The 15,787-nt window shown below is 36.2% G+C and overlaps 1 protein-coding gene across 6 annotated transcripts in view; it reads right to left on the minus strand.

The window, feature by feature from the left end:
- INPP4B (inositol polyphosphate-4-phosphatase type II B) overlaps positions 1-15,787 on the minus strand; it is an 830,315-nt gene that overhangs the window by 111,416 nt on the left and 703,112 nt on the right. For all 6 annotated transcript variants that reach the window (XM_004768442.3, XM_004768441.3, XM_004768440.3 and 3 more), the window contains one exon: positions 10,318-10,521. In XM_004768442.3, coding sequence (XP_004768499.1) covers positions 10,318-10,521 — 204 coding nt within the window. The remainder of the gene's footprint in view (positions 1-10,317; positions 10,522-15,787) is intronic.

The raw sequence follows: 15,787 nt of genomic DNA on the forward strand, positions 1-15,787 counted from the left end.
TCAACTGGCCTCCTTCCTCAGTAGTGCAAACCTTTATTCTTTCAATAGTTTCCTGGCTTTTCTCTCTAAATCCTTACTTTGCCAGACTGTGGGGTGAAAGGAATTGCACTTAAAATACTCTGTGGCACAAACCAGCACACGTACGGCCCACAGTAGGTAGTATACACACACACACATGCACACACACACACACACACACACACACCTGCACACATGCATACAGACATGCATATTGTGTGCATTGACAATAGCCAAACATGTGATATCCACCAGAATTAAGGGAAATTCCCCAACCTTTGCTTCCTATTGATCCTCCTGCTTAACTTCACCTAATTACTCCTGTAAAAAAATCCATAGCCTTTGTTTTCTCATAACCATTCTGCTGGTCTCACCCTGAAATTCAGTCCTAACTGAATAGTTCTACAAGTGGATTCAGCTAGTCAGCTACTGTTTCTTTAACAGACTTCTCCATATTCTCCTGATTTGGCTTTTGGCCAGACCCATACTCAGCTATCACACGATCAGGTCTACACATGACGGCATGTTCACTTTATCCATCACCATCAGTCCTCTCATCAGAAGCAGACCTTCTACTGCAGCAACTATCCATTCTTCTCTCAGCCCGGAAGCACCGCTGCAGTTGTGTCAACCTACATAATTCTCCCTATTTCTCATCAATCTTCAAAATGAAAACTTGCCCAAGTCAGTCTCCTTGCTGTCTTAGAAACATGCTATTAATTAGCTCAACATCTACTTTCTGGGCATCTGCTACAAGCTTGCTCAGTGCTAAACATCAAAGATATGAAGGAAACTTTGGAGGAACTAATATTTCTATCTTGACACATACTGCTTTTTATGCTTAGAATGCCTTCTCTCATCTTCCATCAATCCAAATTCTCCCCCTTTTGTTTCATCATGTCCAAGAATGGTTGACTCTGTCCTCTCTGCTTAAGAGTGGGCTCGATGAGGGAAATGACTATTATTAATTAGTCCTTTTATTCCCAGGCCCTGGAACTCAAGGTAATAGGGAAAAGAATGGATAAATGAGTGAATGAATGAATAAAAGAAGCAAGGAAGGGATGATTTTTTTAATCCTCTCCAACCTTTATGTAACTTCTCCCTAAATATTTTTGACATGTTTAATGTGTACTACACAACTATCTCCATCTGGGAAAGATTCTGTACCTTTCAATATCTCTGCTTATTTTATGATTTCTGGTCTTTCACTTGAATTAGATAATATGGATTTTGGAGGGTCCATACTTTATACTTTTATTTGTTTTCCCCCAAGTACCTATAGCACTATTGCACACTACTGATGCTTAATTAACATCTGCTGATTGACTTAACAAGCTGTGACTTACAAGTAAAAAATACAACTGCAGTATTATCACATGAAACTTCAAATTAAAGTTAGAACCAAGCTTGTACTCTGAATGACTGCGTTTGATCTAATAAATGCCACATAAATGCTAATGTTTTTAATTCAGTGAAGACATTACATAAAGCATTTAGTAACAAAGAATCCACTGATTAGCTAAAGCTTTTAATTTTAAATTAGTAATTGGATGTTATCTGCACACCATTAGATAGTTGCACAACTGGCTGAATTATATGACGTTATCGGTTAGTGTGTTGCATGCAATCAATTTCCAGGATTAATTTTTTTAACAGAATGTACCCTAATATATCAAGTCAATAGTTTGCCTATATACATGTCAGCACTTCTTTTCAATTATTTATGTTTGAGAGAGAGAGAGCAAGGGAGTGAGCATGAGTGGAGGGGGGAGAGGTAGGTGGAGAAAGATAATCTTAGGGAGACTCCATGCCCAATGGGGAGCCCAATGTAGGGATAGAGCTCATGACCCTGAGATCATGACCTGAGCCAAAATCAAGAGTAGAATGGTTAACTGACTGAGCTACCCAGGTGCTCTGCCTCAGCATTTCTTTTAACTATTCATTAAATTATGGAGATTCAAAAATTTCTATATAGAAAATAATGCCTCACTATTCACATTAGAATGTACTAATGTTTAAGGGCACTTGATTTGAATGTAATCATAAATTTATAAAGAATGTGTGTATATTCATTCAAGTTTACATATTCATTATACAAAGGCAAATGAAAATATCTGATCTTGAATCAGACATTGTAAGAATCAATAATGTATCCAAGGAAGAGGATGGTATTCAATATAATACCACAGGAAAGTCACCACTACATTGATAGAAATAAAATATCTCTGTTAAAAACACTAGTTTGAGTTGGAGGATGAACTGCTGATTCAGCAAATCCATTTATTCATTTATTCCTACATTAACTCTGAAAAATACATTGAACTAGTGTGTATAAAACACTGTATTAGGTACTATAAAACAGGGAACTGAAGGTGAATGTATTAACTTCATGTGGAAAAATCAAGAAATTGTCAGGATTTCATGAATATGCATGCACATAAAGATCTCATTTGGGGTTTCTTTTCTTTAATAGAACATTTGTGCATTTTAATGGACAGTCATGAACTTTGCTTAATCACCTTTTGTGGACTTTAATATTGGATAAGTATTCAAAGCACATTTCTTCTGAGTGAAATGGACTGGAGAAGTTCAGGAATGTTTCCCATCCATCAAAGAAACAGATGATAGAACACATTTCAGTTGCCACATAGGGAACAACTTAGCTTAATACTCCCTGTCTTTACCTGCCCTTTTCGATGGGGTGAATGGATGCTTCCAATATCCCACTCTCATTATAAGTTTAACAAAACCAGGCAACCCTAATAGGGATGAAAAAGAAAAAGCTGGGAAAGGGGAAAATAGTTATTTCCAATCATATTTGCTGGGTAACATGTGTGTAACTAGGACCTTTGTAATTAGCAATTGAAAAATCAAATAAAATTAAAATTGCCACCACTGGGTTTCTGGAAGCTTCTGAAGGCCTTAACTCATCATGTTCTATGTTCTTCATTATGTCATTTGGTCATCTCTGATGTTCTGTATCTATCTTGAATTTTACTGCTTTCTATGTTGGGAGGTATTGGAAGAGGACTTAAATAGTTACCTCTCAGATTGATTATGATGCTAGGAAATACGTACTAAGGAGAGAGGGATATAGCTGGGTGCTTTTGACTAGAAGAGAAAAACAAAATCCCCAGAAGAATTCATGAATTCTAGTAAAGGAAAAGGCACAGAACAGTCCAGAGACACGTTAAAGTTGAATAGTCCATGTTTCAAAATAAGAAGGTAAATAAGAATAATTTGACGGCAAATTTCAGAGCCATTAATTTATTCTACAAATAAAAGATGAGTACCTTTTTGGTGCAGATAGCCTGCTAACTGTGGGGAAACAGCAGTGGTCATGATACAGACTTTGCCCCTTAGGAGCTTACTTTATTGAAGATCATGAACACATGGAAGAAACAGATACATTAACAAATGATTATAATTCAGTATTCATGAGGTTGTGGCATCACAAGAGGTAAGAATAATGCTTTATTACACAAAATATTTTAGAGTTGAATGCATATATATATAGATATACATATAAATACATGCATCTCTCTCTATAACATAAAATTTGGAAATAAATGGCTATAATTTAATAGAAATTTTATTCATTTAGGTAACTAAGCTATAAGGTGTTGCTTTAGAAAAGTTAAGTCATAAGTTAATATTTTGTTGTCTATAAGAATTAATTACCTCTAAAGAATGAGATTTATTCCCTTCTTATTACGATCAGGTCAATGGCTTCACATAAAATAATTCTAGCCAGTCAGAGGACTAAACAAGATCTCTTTGAATTATTAATTTGAATAGGTATCTCTGCATTATACACAGCCTGAGCTATTTCCCCTAGAGATAAGGTCTAAGATGAAAATAGAAGATGGCAAGTGCAGTTGAGAATACAGATCCCTTCAGACTGCCTGTGGAGGTATCTGGTTGGCTAAATACGTTTTGCCTTTAATATAATATTTTGCAACTATGTATGCTTACGGTTACTAATTATGGCAATATAAATAGTTCTATCAATACTCTTGGGAAGCTTAAGCATTATATTTGTTCTGGACATCATTAGAGAAAGTTGTAGTACAAAGTGGAATGTGAGATGTTAGTAAAGAACATGCCAGAAAGTGGTTTATGTAAATCTCATTGAAAAATGCATTCTTTGGGAATACTGAGTTACAGAGAACCCACACAATTTTTTTTCAGGTTATATATGACTTTACTCACCGGATGTCTGACATAAATATTACTATAAATTTATACTTCTGCTTCTATAACCTATAAAATTATTGAAAATTTATTATCGATTGATGTGGATCATCTATTGTGCTTATGTGTTGTGAACACATTTTACCATAAGAAGTCATAGCAAATGTTCCCTTACCTTAAGCAAGGGAATAAAATTTAAAATTTGATTTACATTTACAACACAAAGAAGGGAATTAATTGGGTAATTTGGATGGTGAAATGTTGCCTGTTATAGGAATTTAGTTCAACTAAAAAAATGGGTTTGGGATATGACTAAGTAATAAGAATAGTTTTTCTACTTCTGCTCTTTGCTGGAATGGATCAGAATATAAAGGATCAGAGTTTATCTTTTTTTTTTTTTAACAATTTTTGAATGAGGGTAGACAGATTTAGCCCCAAACCCATCAGTGTAGTAATGTTGAAGTTAAATCATAGTGTTCTAGAGAATAGTATAATTACTGGAAGCCACAAAAACTGGGTCAACTTAATACTTTAGTTGGATGACATGCTTTCATATTTTGGACAAACTAATCTTGGAGTCCCAGCTGCTAGAAGCATCTGTTGTATAGATAAAGAGAAAGAAAAGCAATATGTCATTTTTACCAGCTAAAAGATGAAGAACGTTATATTAGTTTATTTCTTTGCACAGATTGTCATAAAATCCCCACATTCCTTTGGGTTTAATTGTTTACTAACTTTTCAGGAAAATAAATCTTTAAAGCATTCAATCATTTAATAAGAAAATTCAGCAAATAACAGACATTTTTTTTTGTCGGTGATTATTTTAGTTTCAATCTCTTCCATATTGACTAGATAATTATTATCCAGATTCATATGTCATCAATTCTGCCAACAAAACAGGTCGAAAAAGAACAGCCTCACTCTAATTTAGAATTAATAGAAATTCTTTCTCTTAACCTCAAAAAGAAAGGTTTTTATATAAACAGAGTAGAATTCAAGAGTAATTTACAAGTATATATTTACTTTCCCAGTATTTATTACAAGAAGTTTAAAGACAGTTTTTCAAGTTAAGTGATTGTTAAAACTACAATCATTATAAGACATTAAATAAAACAATTTTTTTAATGAAGCTACTGTAATCTTATGTGCAAATCTAAACCAACTTAAATGATCAGAGAATACTTTCGTATATCACAGAAACCTAACTAAATTAACTTAAAACACTGAATTATTTTAGGAAGTTGATTAAACATGTAATCAGTGCTGAAACTTTTCTAACACCTAATTAACTAAGAAAAGTGGTTCACAAAGTTATGTTTCCAATCCATTTAATAGCATTGTCTCTAAAGACATTTTCAATTAGCTACATTTTCTTTGGATTTACTCAAATTTTCAAAGTTAGAAAAAGCTTTGAAAATAACATTAAATGGCTATGACTTTGGTAGATATTTTTTAAGTAAGGGATTTCTATCTTTTAACCAAGGTATCTTTTTAACAGAAAGTGTTTGCTATGTTGTGTAACGATCAAAGTTAGTTATATTTGTTCATAGAGTCAAATTAGGAGGAGAGAGTTAGAAGCAACTTTTCTGAGTGGGAAGGATTTTCCTTGTAATTGTGGTAAATTTAGACAAAGTATTCATATACTTTCTAGGAACAGTAGGTTCCGGAGGAAATTCGGAAATTATATCAAAGAAGATAAAGAGGGGGATGGAGATCTTTATTATTATTCTATCCTTTTGCCTGTGAAGGAAACCAAAACAGCTGAGAAACTGACAGGACCATTCCACATCAACGGGAAGAACAAATCAGTCTGACTTTTTCCTAGTGTCAAGACTCGGAAAGTGTTCCCAGAAGAATAATAAAAGATAAATCGATAACCACACAGATTCCTACTGCAACATTGGCGGTTCCTACATGAGGACCCAAATTCTTCCTAATCTTTCCAAATGTTGCTTGTAAGGGCCTATACCCACTTTCTTTGGCGCCAGTTTGAAACATGTTACCCCACTCCTTAGCCTGTCCTCCTCGTCCCTTTCTCTTTGCACGTGATTCTGCTTTAAGGATAAATAAAGCACTCGGGTTAATATTCAAACTACACAAAGAACTCATACAACTCAATGGAAATAAATTTTAAAAAGTGGCCAGAGGAATGGAATAAACATCATTCCAAAGAAGACATACAAATAGCCTACAGGCAATGGCAACATGCTCAACATCACTCATCATCAGGGAAATGCAAATCCAAACTACGATGAGATGTCACTTCCTACCACTTAGACTGGTTAGACAAGAGATAACAAATGCTGGGTGCGGATGTGGGAAAAAGCGAACCCTGTATACTGTCCTGGGAATGTAAATTGGTACAGACACTGAAAAACAGTGTGGAGGTTCCTCAAAAAACTCAAAATAGACAGGCCGTATGATCCAGCAATTCCACTTTTAAGGACGCATATGCCTGAAGGAGAGGAAATCAGAATCTCAAAGAAGTATCAGCACCTCCACATTCACTGCAGCATTTTTTATAATAACCAAGATATGGAGAGCAACCTGAGTATCTATTAGCAGATGAATGGACAAAGAAAATGGGGTATATATGTGGACTATCATTCAGCCATAAAAAGAGAGAAATCCTGCCATTTACAACAATATGGATGGACCCCGAGGGCATTAAACTCAGTGAACATAAGTCAGATGGGGAAAGAAAAATACTGTATGACTTCATTTATATATGAAATCTAAAAACAAACAAAAAACAAACTCATAGAAACAGAGAACATGCTGATGGTTGCCAGAGGTGAAGGTAGGGAGTGGGATAAATAGATGAAGGGGGTCGAAAAGTTGTAAGATAGTAAGTCACGGGGATGCAATGTATAGTGCGGTGACTATAGCCAATGACACTGCATTGTATATTTAAAGTTGCGAAGAGAGTAGATGATAAAGGCTTTCATGGAAAAATAGATTAACTATGAGGTGATGTATGTTAATTAAATTTATCATGGCAATGATTTCCCAAGTCATTATCATGTATACCTTAAGCTAATAAGGTGTTACTTGTCAGTGGTATTGAGACACAACTGGGAAAATATTTTAAACTAACACGAAAGAAGCCACCCAGCTTCACCCAGCCTCCCCAAAGTGAAGCTGGTCTTTACACTCTCCCTGTGGTCTCAGCAGGAAAGCCCACTTTTGCCCAGGACTACTCTCCACCTGCAGACTTGAATCATTTCTTCCCTTTGGAAAAAGGACCTCTCGCTACAGTCATCACCTGTCTGCTTCTCAAATGGTTTCTGGAGTATAAACATGCTCAGTTTCCACCATCTTTAAAGCAAACAACTAACGGTATAATAAACAACTAATGGTATCATGGTATATACCAACTAATGGTATAATAAACAGCTAATGGTATAATCATGCACACACACTCTCTCCTTATACATCAGGTCCTGTGTGCCCATCCAAAAGTCATTCTCTTTCCTGAAGGATTAACTTTCTATTCCCTTTAACATCTTAAGAACTTTACTTCTGGGGATCCACATGGCCACCAGACTCCTTCCAGCTTTATCCTGTTACAAGTTGGAGTTGCTCTGCAGTTTTCATTTGTCTTTCCAAAGCCTTGGATAGGCCACGGAGTCCTGGTGTCCCTGGGTGTTTCACGCTGTCTCCAGCACGTGGCACAATCAACCAGGCAGAGCAGGTGAGCAGGAACACAGACGGGCTCACCACAAACCTCGTCTGCTCACTGCACATTTCTCACGCCCTTCCTTCTCTCCCCCCCGTGAAAGGGTCTGTACATACAATCTTGAGCGGATGTCATATAAGCAGAGCTTATTTTCTACCAACTGGCTCTCTCCAACCTTGGTCACAACATTTTGTAACTATTGGCTAGTATGTTTTATCCAGCATGAGACTGAGTTCTAGAACCTAAGAATCTAGTGTCACTTACCTTCCTCTTTGCATCACTACAATACAGAAGGTCTCAAAGATGATGGAAAGAAAAGGAAATAAGGAGGGAGGGCAGGAGAGGGACACTTTGGAGCAGCAGGAAAATAGTGAGGTGTGGGGGAGGGTTTGCAGGACAGTGGGGTGAAAATGGAACTGGAGGTGATTATGTGAAGTGAAATAAGTCAAGCAGAGAAAGATAATTATCATATGATTTCACTTAGTTGTGGAACATAAGGAATAGCATGGAGGACATTAGGAGAAGGAAGGGAAAAATGAAGGGGGGAAATCAGAGGGGAAGAAGAACCATGGGAAACTATGGACTACAGGAAACAACCTGAGGGGCTTTAGGGGGGAGGTGGGGGATGGGTAAGCCTGGGTATCATGGAGGGCACAGATTGCGTGGAGCGCTGGGTGTTATATGCAAACAAGGAATCGTGGAATGCTACATCAAAAACTAATGATGTACTGTGTGGTGACTAATGACTAAAATAACGTGACATAATAAAATAAAAAATAAATAAAATATACTAAAATACAAAAAACAAAGAGAAAAAAGGAAAATGATCAAAACAAAAGACACCCAATTTCAAAAATTCTCACTTCATTTAACGTAAAAACAGAAATTATTTGTCAAAAGGTTAACATTATATGTTTCATTAAATGAAAGACAAGTTATTTTCTGTATCTACTCAAAGCTTTAAAATTCCCAATACACATTTTATGCTAGGTCCAGTCTCCCCGTTTACCTCAAGGGATAGTATTAATCCCCATAAGACTATTTAATGTGTGCATCTGAAAAAGGACAATGTACAGTAATAATACTGAGGTAATACAAAGCATTTGCCTAGGCCTTTCCAGGTAATGGGACATTATTGCTCAGGTAAGTCATTTATCTCATGACCACCTGAAGAGATAAACAGAGCAGGGGCTGTTATTTTCACTTTACAGTTGAGAAAATTGAACTTCAGAGAGGTTAAGAGGTACATACGCCTTGGAGCTGTGAATAAATTGAAGAAGAAGGTGAAGGTAAAAAGGAGAAATATTAGATTTGCTCTTTTGAAAATGCTTCAGTGGGAGAAACGCAATCTTAATCAGCAGCAACAAATACTTATTCAGCATTTACCTCTTGGAACCCAGCTCTGTCTTTCCTGTGATAGAAATTTTATCAAAAGAAAGAGGAGGCATCACTTCATAGCCCTTCAGACAGCAATTTTTTTGAGAGAGCCGGGCCTTTCAAATAATTTACTCCCTGAATGCTCTTAAATCCTAGGGTGGCAGGAAAAGTAATCATTAACTATTTACCATCTATATGGCTGGAATACTATTTTCTTGGTTAAACTCAAGATACAGCAAACAGCTTCCTCTCTGGGTGTGAGGTGTGCGTACTTTGGGGATTTCCTGGATAATCAATATGTGTTTATTCAGGAATAACACTGTTCCCCTTTGCCCAGGACCTTCATGTTTCTCTTATTCTGTCCCACTAGAGTTCTTATTACCACGCTGGCTTATGTGTGTGTGTGTGTGTGTGTGTGTGTGTGTGCTAGTTTTTTTGTTTTGTTTTGTTTTTTGTTTTTGTTCTTGTATTTTTGCTTTTACTAGCTATTTTCAGAGGCTTTTATGTAACCATCCTTTAGCCAATTTTAAAGAACCTGGAGCAACATCTTCCTTTAAATAATAGAATCAAGAACAGGAAGGATTTAAGAGATCTCTACGTCCACTGACATTTAAATGCTCATACTTCTTGAAGGATGTCTAGACTGAAACACTGGATTGCAACAAGAAAATATTTGCAACAAGTAGTGGATTTTGAGTAATTTATTACTCTTTTCCTTAAAAAAAACACCATTTTAATGGTTTGTATTACCTTGGCAATAAGTACAGAAAAGTGCTATAGAATCGTATAATTATGGCATCTTTGCTTTTATGACATTTAGGTTATATATATATATATATATATATAAATTTTTATGCTAAATGAATGTGATCAGGAATAAAACTTGCATTCATAATTTGCCACCAAGGAAAAAAATGTGGCCTACTTATCCACAATCTGTATTATGACTCCTTTCCAACTTGTTTTGATGAAAAGCAGAGATGCTCATCTTTCTTGCTCTAGTTTTCAGGCCTAAACCTGAGGAGGCAAACAATGTGCATGACACTTACCCACTCTTCCTCATCATAGTCTGAATGGTGTGGTATGGAGTCCTGCCTTCTCATCGGCGCGGGTGGGTCCTGGGGACAGCTCTCCTCTGTGCTGTTCTTAGGAGACGGTGGTTTCTTAAGGACACCTCCTGGTCTGGCAGTGTAGAGGGCCAAAAGAGCACTTCTGACCAGCTGATCCTTGAAGGCATGTACAAAAAGCTCTGTCTGGAAAGAAATTGACAAGGATTAGAAACACCGTGGTAGGCATCCCAGCACAGAGCCATGAAAAGGTCAACAGCAGATTTGTTGGCACATATGTGGTATGCCTGGTGGAAAAAGTACAGGCAACAGAGAGAGAAAATGATTCATACCAATCAATGAAAATAGTTGAGTTTTGGGATGCTGCCAAGACCTTGAGGCCTCCTGTTCTGAAAGCTAATGCTTTGGTTCCGTGGGCACTATAAACAGCAGCTGTCTCCTCAGCCCCCTCTCTTTTAGTTCCAAATTCTGTCTTTGAAGATGAATTTCACTAGAGATAATCATTTGAACACCATCTACCTGCTACACTTTTCAAGTAATTCCAAATGCACCTTAAAAGAAAATGTGGTGAGACTGTGTATATTCTGTATTTTAAGCAGATAGGAAGGCTAAAGAAAGGATGATACATCTGAAAATAGACACAGAAAACTTTTTTGCTTCTTAGCATCATGGGTCACTTATTTGTGGAGCATAACAAATAGCATGGAGGACATGGGGAGTTAGAGAGGAGAAGGGAGTTGGGGTAAATTGGAAGGGGAGGTGAATCATGAGAGACTATGGACTCTGAAAAACAATCTGAGGGGTTTGAAGTGGCGGGGGGGGGGTGGGAGGTTGGGGTACCAGGTGGTGGGTATTATAGAGGGCACTGAGTGCATGGAGCACTGGGTGTGGTGAAAAAATAATGAATACTGTTATGCTGAAAATAAATAAATTAATTTAAACAAACCAGTAGAGATAGCACAGGCAATATTCTCATGAAAATATTTGTTTTTTTTTTCCTTATTATCACTCCCTAAACTGTCTTCCTCCACCAAATGTTTCTAGTAATGCTCAGTGTGAATGAGGCTGCTGTGAAACTTGCCATGGCAGATTTTTACAAGCTGGTGGTAAATACTTAGTAAGTACTATAGAAATGACGGCTTCCCAACAATAAAGAACTTGACAGTAGTACTTTGCAATTTTCTGATGAAATGTTTAATAGCTTCACCCTACTCTACTGGAGGAGGTCATAATTGATTTTCTATATTGTACTATGCTTGACGTGCACGTGGTCTAATAATTTACTTAGTTAAAGCGTAGAGAAGTAACTCAAGCACTGACTCATATTACTAACACATTCACACCTGGTAATCTGTTAGGAAGGAGCCCTTTAACTCAAAGCATTATTTTGAAAATTACAAGCATAATTTTGAATACTAGTTGATACCATCACCATTTAATGAGAAACTTAGATGTAATGTTGACCTCACCACTGCTCTAACTCAAGGTAATCCTTTATTGAGGCATTCTCAATGTGCAGTCAACAGTGCCACGTCTAAGTAATGGTTACTAAATTATCCCTAAAAAACTCCTGTTGTGAGTGTCAGCAATTCAAGAAAACCAGCTAAACCCCATGCAAAACAACTTCTTAATAAGACTGTGTTTTATCTACACAGTTAAGCCTTTGCAATAGATCACGAAGTTCCAGAGCTGGAAGAGACCTTAAAGTCAGACCTCTTCATTAACCAGAGAAGGAAACTAGGAAGCAAGAGTGGTGCCCTGTCCGGGAACAAACTGCTTACTGGTAATACAAATGGCATAGAGCCCGAGTTTTCTAACAAATTCAGTAGCTTTTCTCGTTACTCCACACCACCTACCCACCACCATCACCTGCATGCTTCTGTCCTCCCGTTCTTTCTAAACCCTAGCCTCCTGATTGCTTTGGATATCTATCCACTCTTAAAATTAATCGTGTCTGCAATTGCCAATGTAACTGTCTTCACTGTTAAACTTTACTGGATGCTTTTAAATACTCTTTTAATCTATTGGTCATACTGAGAGTACTCTGAAGGTAAGCAGACAAGAGATATTTAAGAAAAGAATATACAAGAATAAAAGGTTGAAAAATATTTTGGTAATAAATTAGGAAAACAAAAGAAAAAGGCAGCTTATACCAAAAAGGCACAAAGAGAAGTGTTAATTGATGATCACAATGAAGTGTTAAAATGAGAAGGAAAGTTACCAAAAAAATACTGATGAAAAATTTAGCTAGACAGTACTCAGACAAGGCAGTATAGTTAAAGCAAAATGGGGAAACATGTTATTTACATAATTTTTATACACCATGGATGGATCCATCAATGTGAATTTAAATATTTTAAAATGCAAATTTACTTCCATTCAGCTTAACTAAACTATTTCTTTATTGATAGTTTCAATAAATTCTTTTGATTTATTTTTAGAGCAAAACAGCTTGCCTTCTTTGAATTCCTGCTACTACAGCTCCAGTCTCCATAACAGTCACCTAATTACTATGGAGCTGAATATCTATTCACACCCAATGAAATCTACAGTTCTTATAATTGTCATCATTTTCTTCCCATTGCATGCATGCACAGAGATTCCACTTCACTTATTCAAATCTCATTTGGGTTGATTTATCACCAAAGACATCAAAGATAATACACCACATTCTTGCAGTTTTACAAACCAGAATTTTCTTGAGGGTAGCTGAATGAACGCAAAAAATCTTAGAGAAACACTTTGTGTCTACATTGAAAAATTGATTTGACTCTTTGGAAACTTTCTGAATCACCAAGATTCTTTGCACAGAATTGTACTTTTTTAGAAAATAGCTAAATATTCCATTGCTATAACCATACGATGTACAAATTTTCTTGACCAGCAGTACTTAGTAAATGTAGACCAATGTAGACCCTAATGTTTTGCAGTCAAAATAAATTAGCTTGAAGAGATTAATGTAATCACTTGATTCCCATACATCTGAACATTGCTGTTCTTGCAACTGAGATGATATTAGGGAAGTTTAAATCCTAAGAAAGATGTGACTGTGTCTCTGAGCTGCCCATTGGCTCAAAGTATTGAAAATGTTTTCCTTTTCTGACTCAGCTCACACTGCATTAAAGGAAAGAAAAAGGGCTGTCTAAATGTTATCCTAAGGGTAGGAAAAACAATTTTTTAAAATAGTTTAATATAGTAAAAAAAAAGCATAATCTCTGAACCTAAGGTAGATCATTTTGGTTGATATTAAAAGAGAGAAATGTTATCTTAAAAATGAAATGTTTTCTTGCCTTACTGACATTTTTCCAATTCATATTTTTATACAAGTGTTCTTCAAAGTAACATACAGAATTATTTGCAAGTATAATACCAGTAAAATTACCTCTCCTGGGGGTGAATTTCCTAGGTTCCTAAATATCAATGGCAGAGGAATAGCTAAGAATATGTTTATTTAAAACCACCCCTTTTAACTAGTGATCTCAACAAATTACACAAAGTATCAATTTATTTAGAATCTTCTTTTTCAACTGAAAAAATTCAGTGATGCCTCATCGCACCTGCAATACAGAAGTAGCCCATGACATAAACGGTTGATTATTATTTTAGTAGCCATGTATATTGCAAAAAGGAATCCTGTTTATTTTTTTCCAGACTCTACCACTCCCTATTGTTCTGCACCCAGTTAGCTTCATCTGTTTCCATCAGCTACATCGGTCCCTCTCTGATACCATTTGATTTCTTTTTTATTATTGAGGTATAATTGACATAAGGTATTATCAGTTTCATGTGTACAGTATAAGGATTCAACATTAGATATACTGCAAAATTATAACCACAATAAGTCTGGTTATTTTCATTTTTTAGAGACTTATTCATTTAATTGAGGGGATGGGACAGAAGGAAAGAATCTCTCAAGCAGACTCCCCAGTGAGTGGGGAAGCCCTACACTGTTTGATCCCAGGACCAGTGAGGTCATGAGTCGAGCCAAAACCAAGAGTCAGTTGCTCAACAACTGAGCCATCTAGGCACTTCCAGTTTGATAAGCCTTAATTATTTCACAGGGCAATAGTGCTATACACTGGAATTAGTACATTAATATATGTTCAACATTCCCCAAAGAAAAAAAACATTGAACCTTCAGTAGAGTTACTTGACATCTGGGCAGATCATAGGAATTATTCACTTGACCTTGGCTAAATCACATAATCACTTTTCCCTAGTTTGCACAAAATTACAATGCCTATTTGTGAAACCCATGTGGTAATTCATTGTAAACTGTGAAATGCACTCTTCTATTTATGCTCCATGCTCCTCTTTCTTGAATGATCTTTTCAGTTTTCTTTCTTGACTCCTCATTCCAGGCTCCTTTAAAATATAGTAAGTGGATCCTAAAGAAGCTTAAACAACTACCTTGAAAGCATTTTTTTTTTCTATTGGTGATAAAACTCATTTCTCGATATCTTCAACTATCTTTATGCCCCAGTCTCAAAAACCCATCTCTACCCACCACCAGCATTGACACCTATTTGAATCTGAAAGTCCCTCAAGATTAGAAGTCACAACCTGATCTCAGGTGTTTGAGCCCAATGCAGGGCTCAATCTCAGGACCCTGCAACCATGACTTGAGCCGAAGGCAGAGGATAAACCCACTGAGCCCCCAGGTGCCCCTCCAGTGTTTTTAATAAATGTATTCTATCTTTTCAAATTGCGTTTGAATGACTTGCCTTTTCATTTTTTTAGTAGTGTCTTCTGACTAGTGTCTCCTGGAAACTTTAATGGATGTTTTTGATTTTGATGATGTCTTATGTATCATTTATTTTCTTCTTTTGGTTCCTACTTCTTGTGTCCTAAGAAATATTTGCCTAACCCAAGATAACAGAAATTTTCTCCTATGTTGTCATCTAGACATTTGTTTGTTTGCTTCTTTCTCTTAGCTTGTATATTAAGATCTATGATCCATTTTAAATTAATTTTTATAGATGTGTGAGGTAAAGATAAGGAAAGGTTTTTTTGTGTTTTTGTTTTTGTTTTTTTGTTTTTGCCTAAGGATTTCCAATTGTTTCTGAGTTTTATGTTAAAAAATGTCATTTTCCCAGTGAATATTCTTTGCAATTTTGTCTGAAGTTATTGAAATATATATGTGTGGATGTATTTCTAGATTCTCTATTCCATTCCACTATATGTATACTTACACTAATAAGTTACAAGCTACATAATACATTGGGTATTACTTTCATTTATTTTTTCTAATTTTTTTTTCTTTTTTTTTGAGAGAGAGAGGGAGAACCTGAGTGGGGAGGAGGGGCAGAGAGAGGGGGAGAGAGAGAGAGAATCTTAAACAGATTCCATGCTGAGCTTGGAGCCCTCACAGGGCTCAATCTCAGGACCCTAAGATAATGACCTGAGCTGAAATCAAGAGTTGGACGTATAACTGATTGAGCCACCCAGCACC

The sequence above is a fragment of the Mustela putorius genome, unplaced genomic scaffold (genome assembly GCF_011764305.1).
Source record: "Mustela putorius furo isolate JIRA1106 unplaced genomic scaffold, ASM1176430v1.1 tig00000083_pilon_pilon_pilon, whole genome shotgun sequence".
Taxonomy (NCBI): Eukaryota; Metazoa; Chordata; class Mammalia; order Carnivora; family Mustelidae; genus Mustela; species Mustela putorius.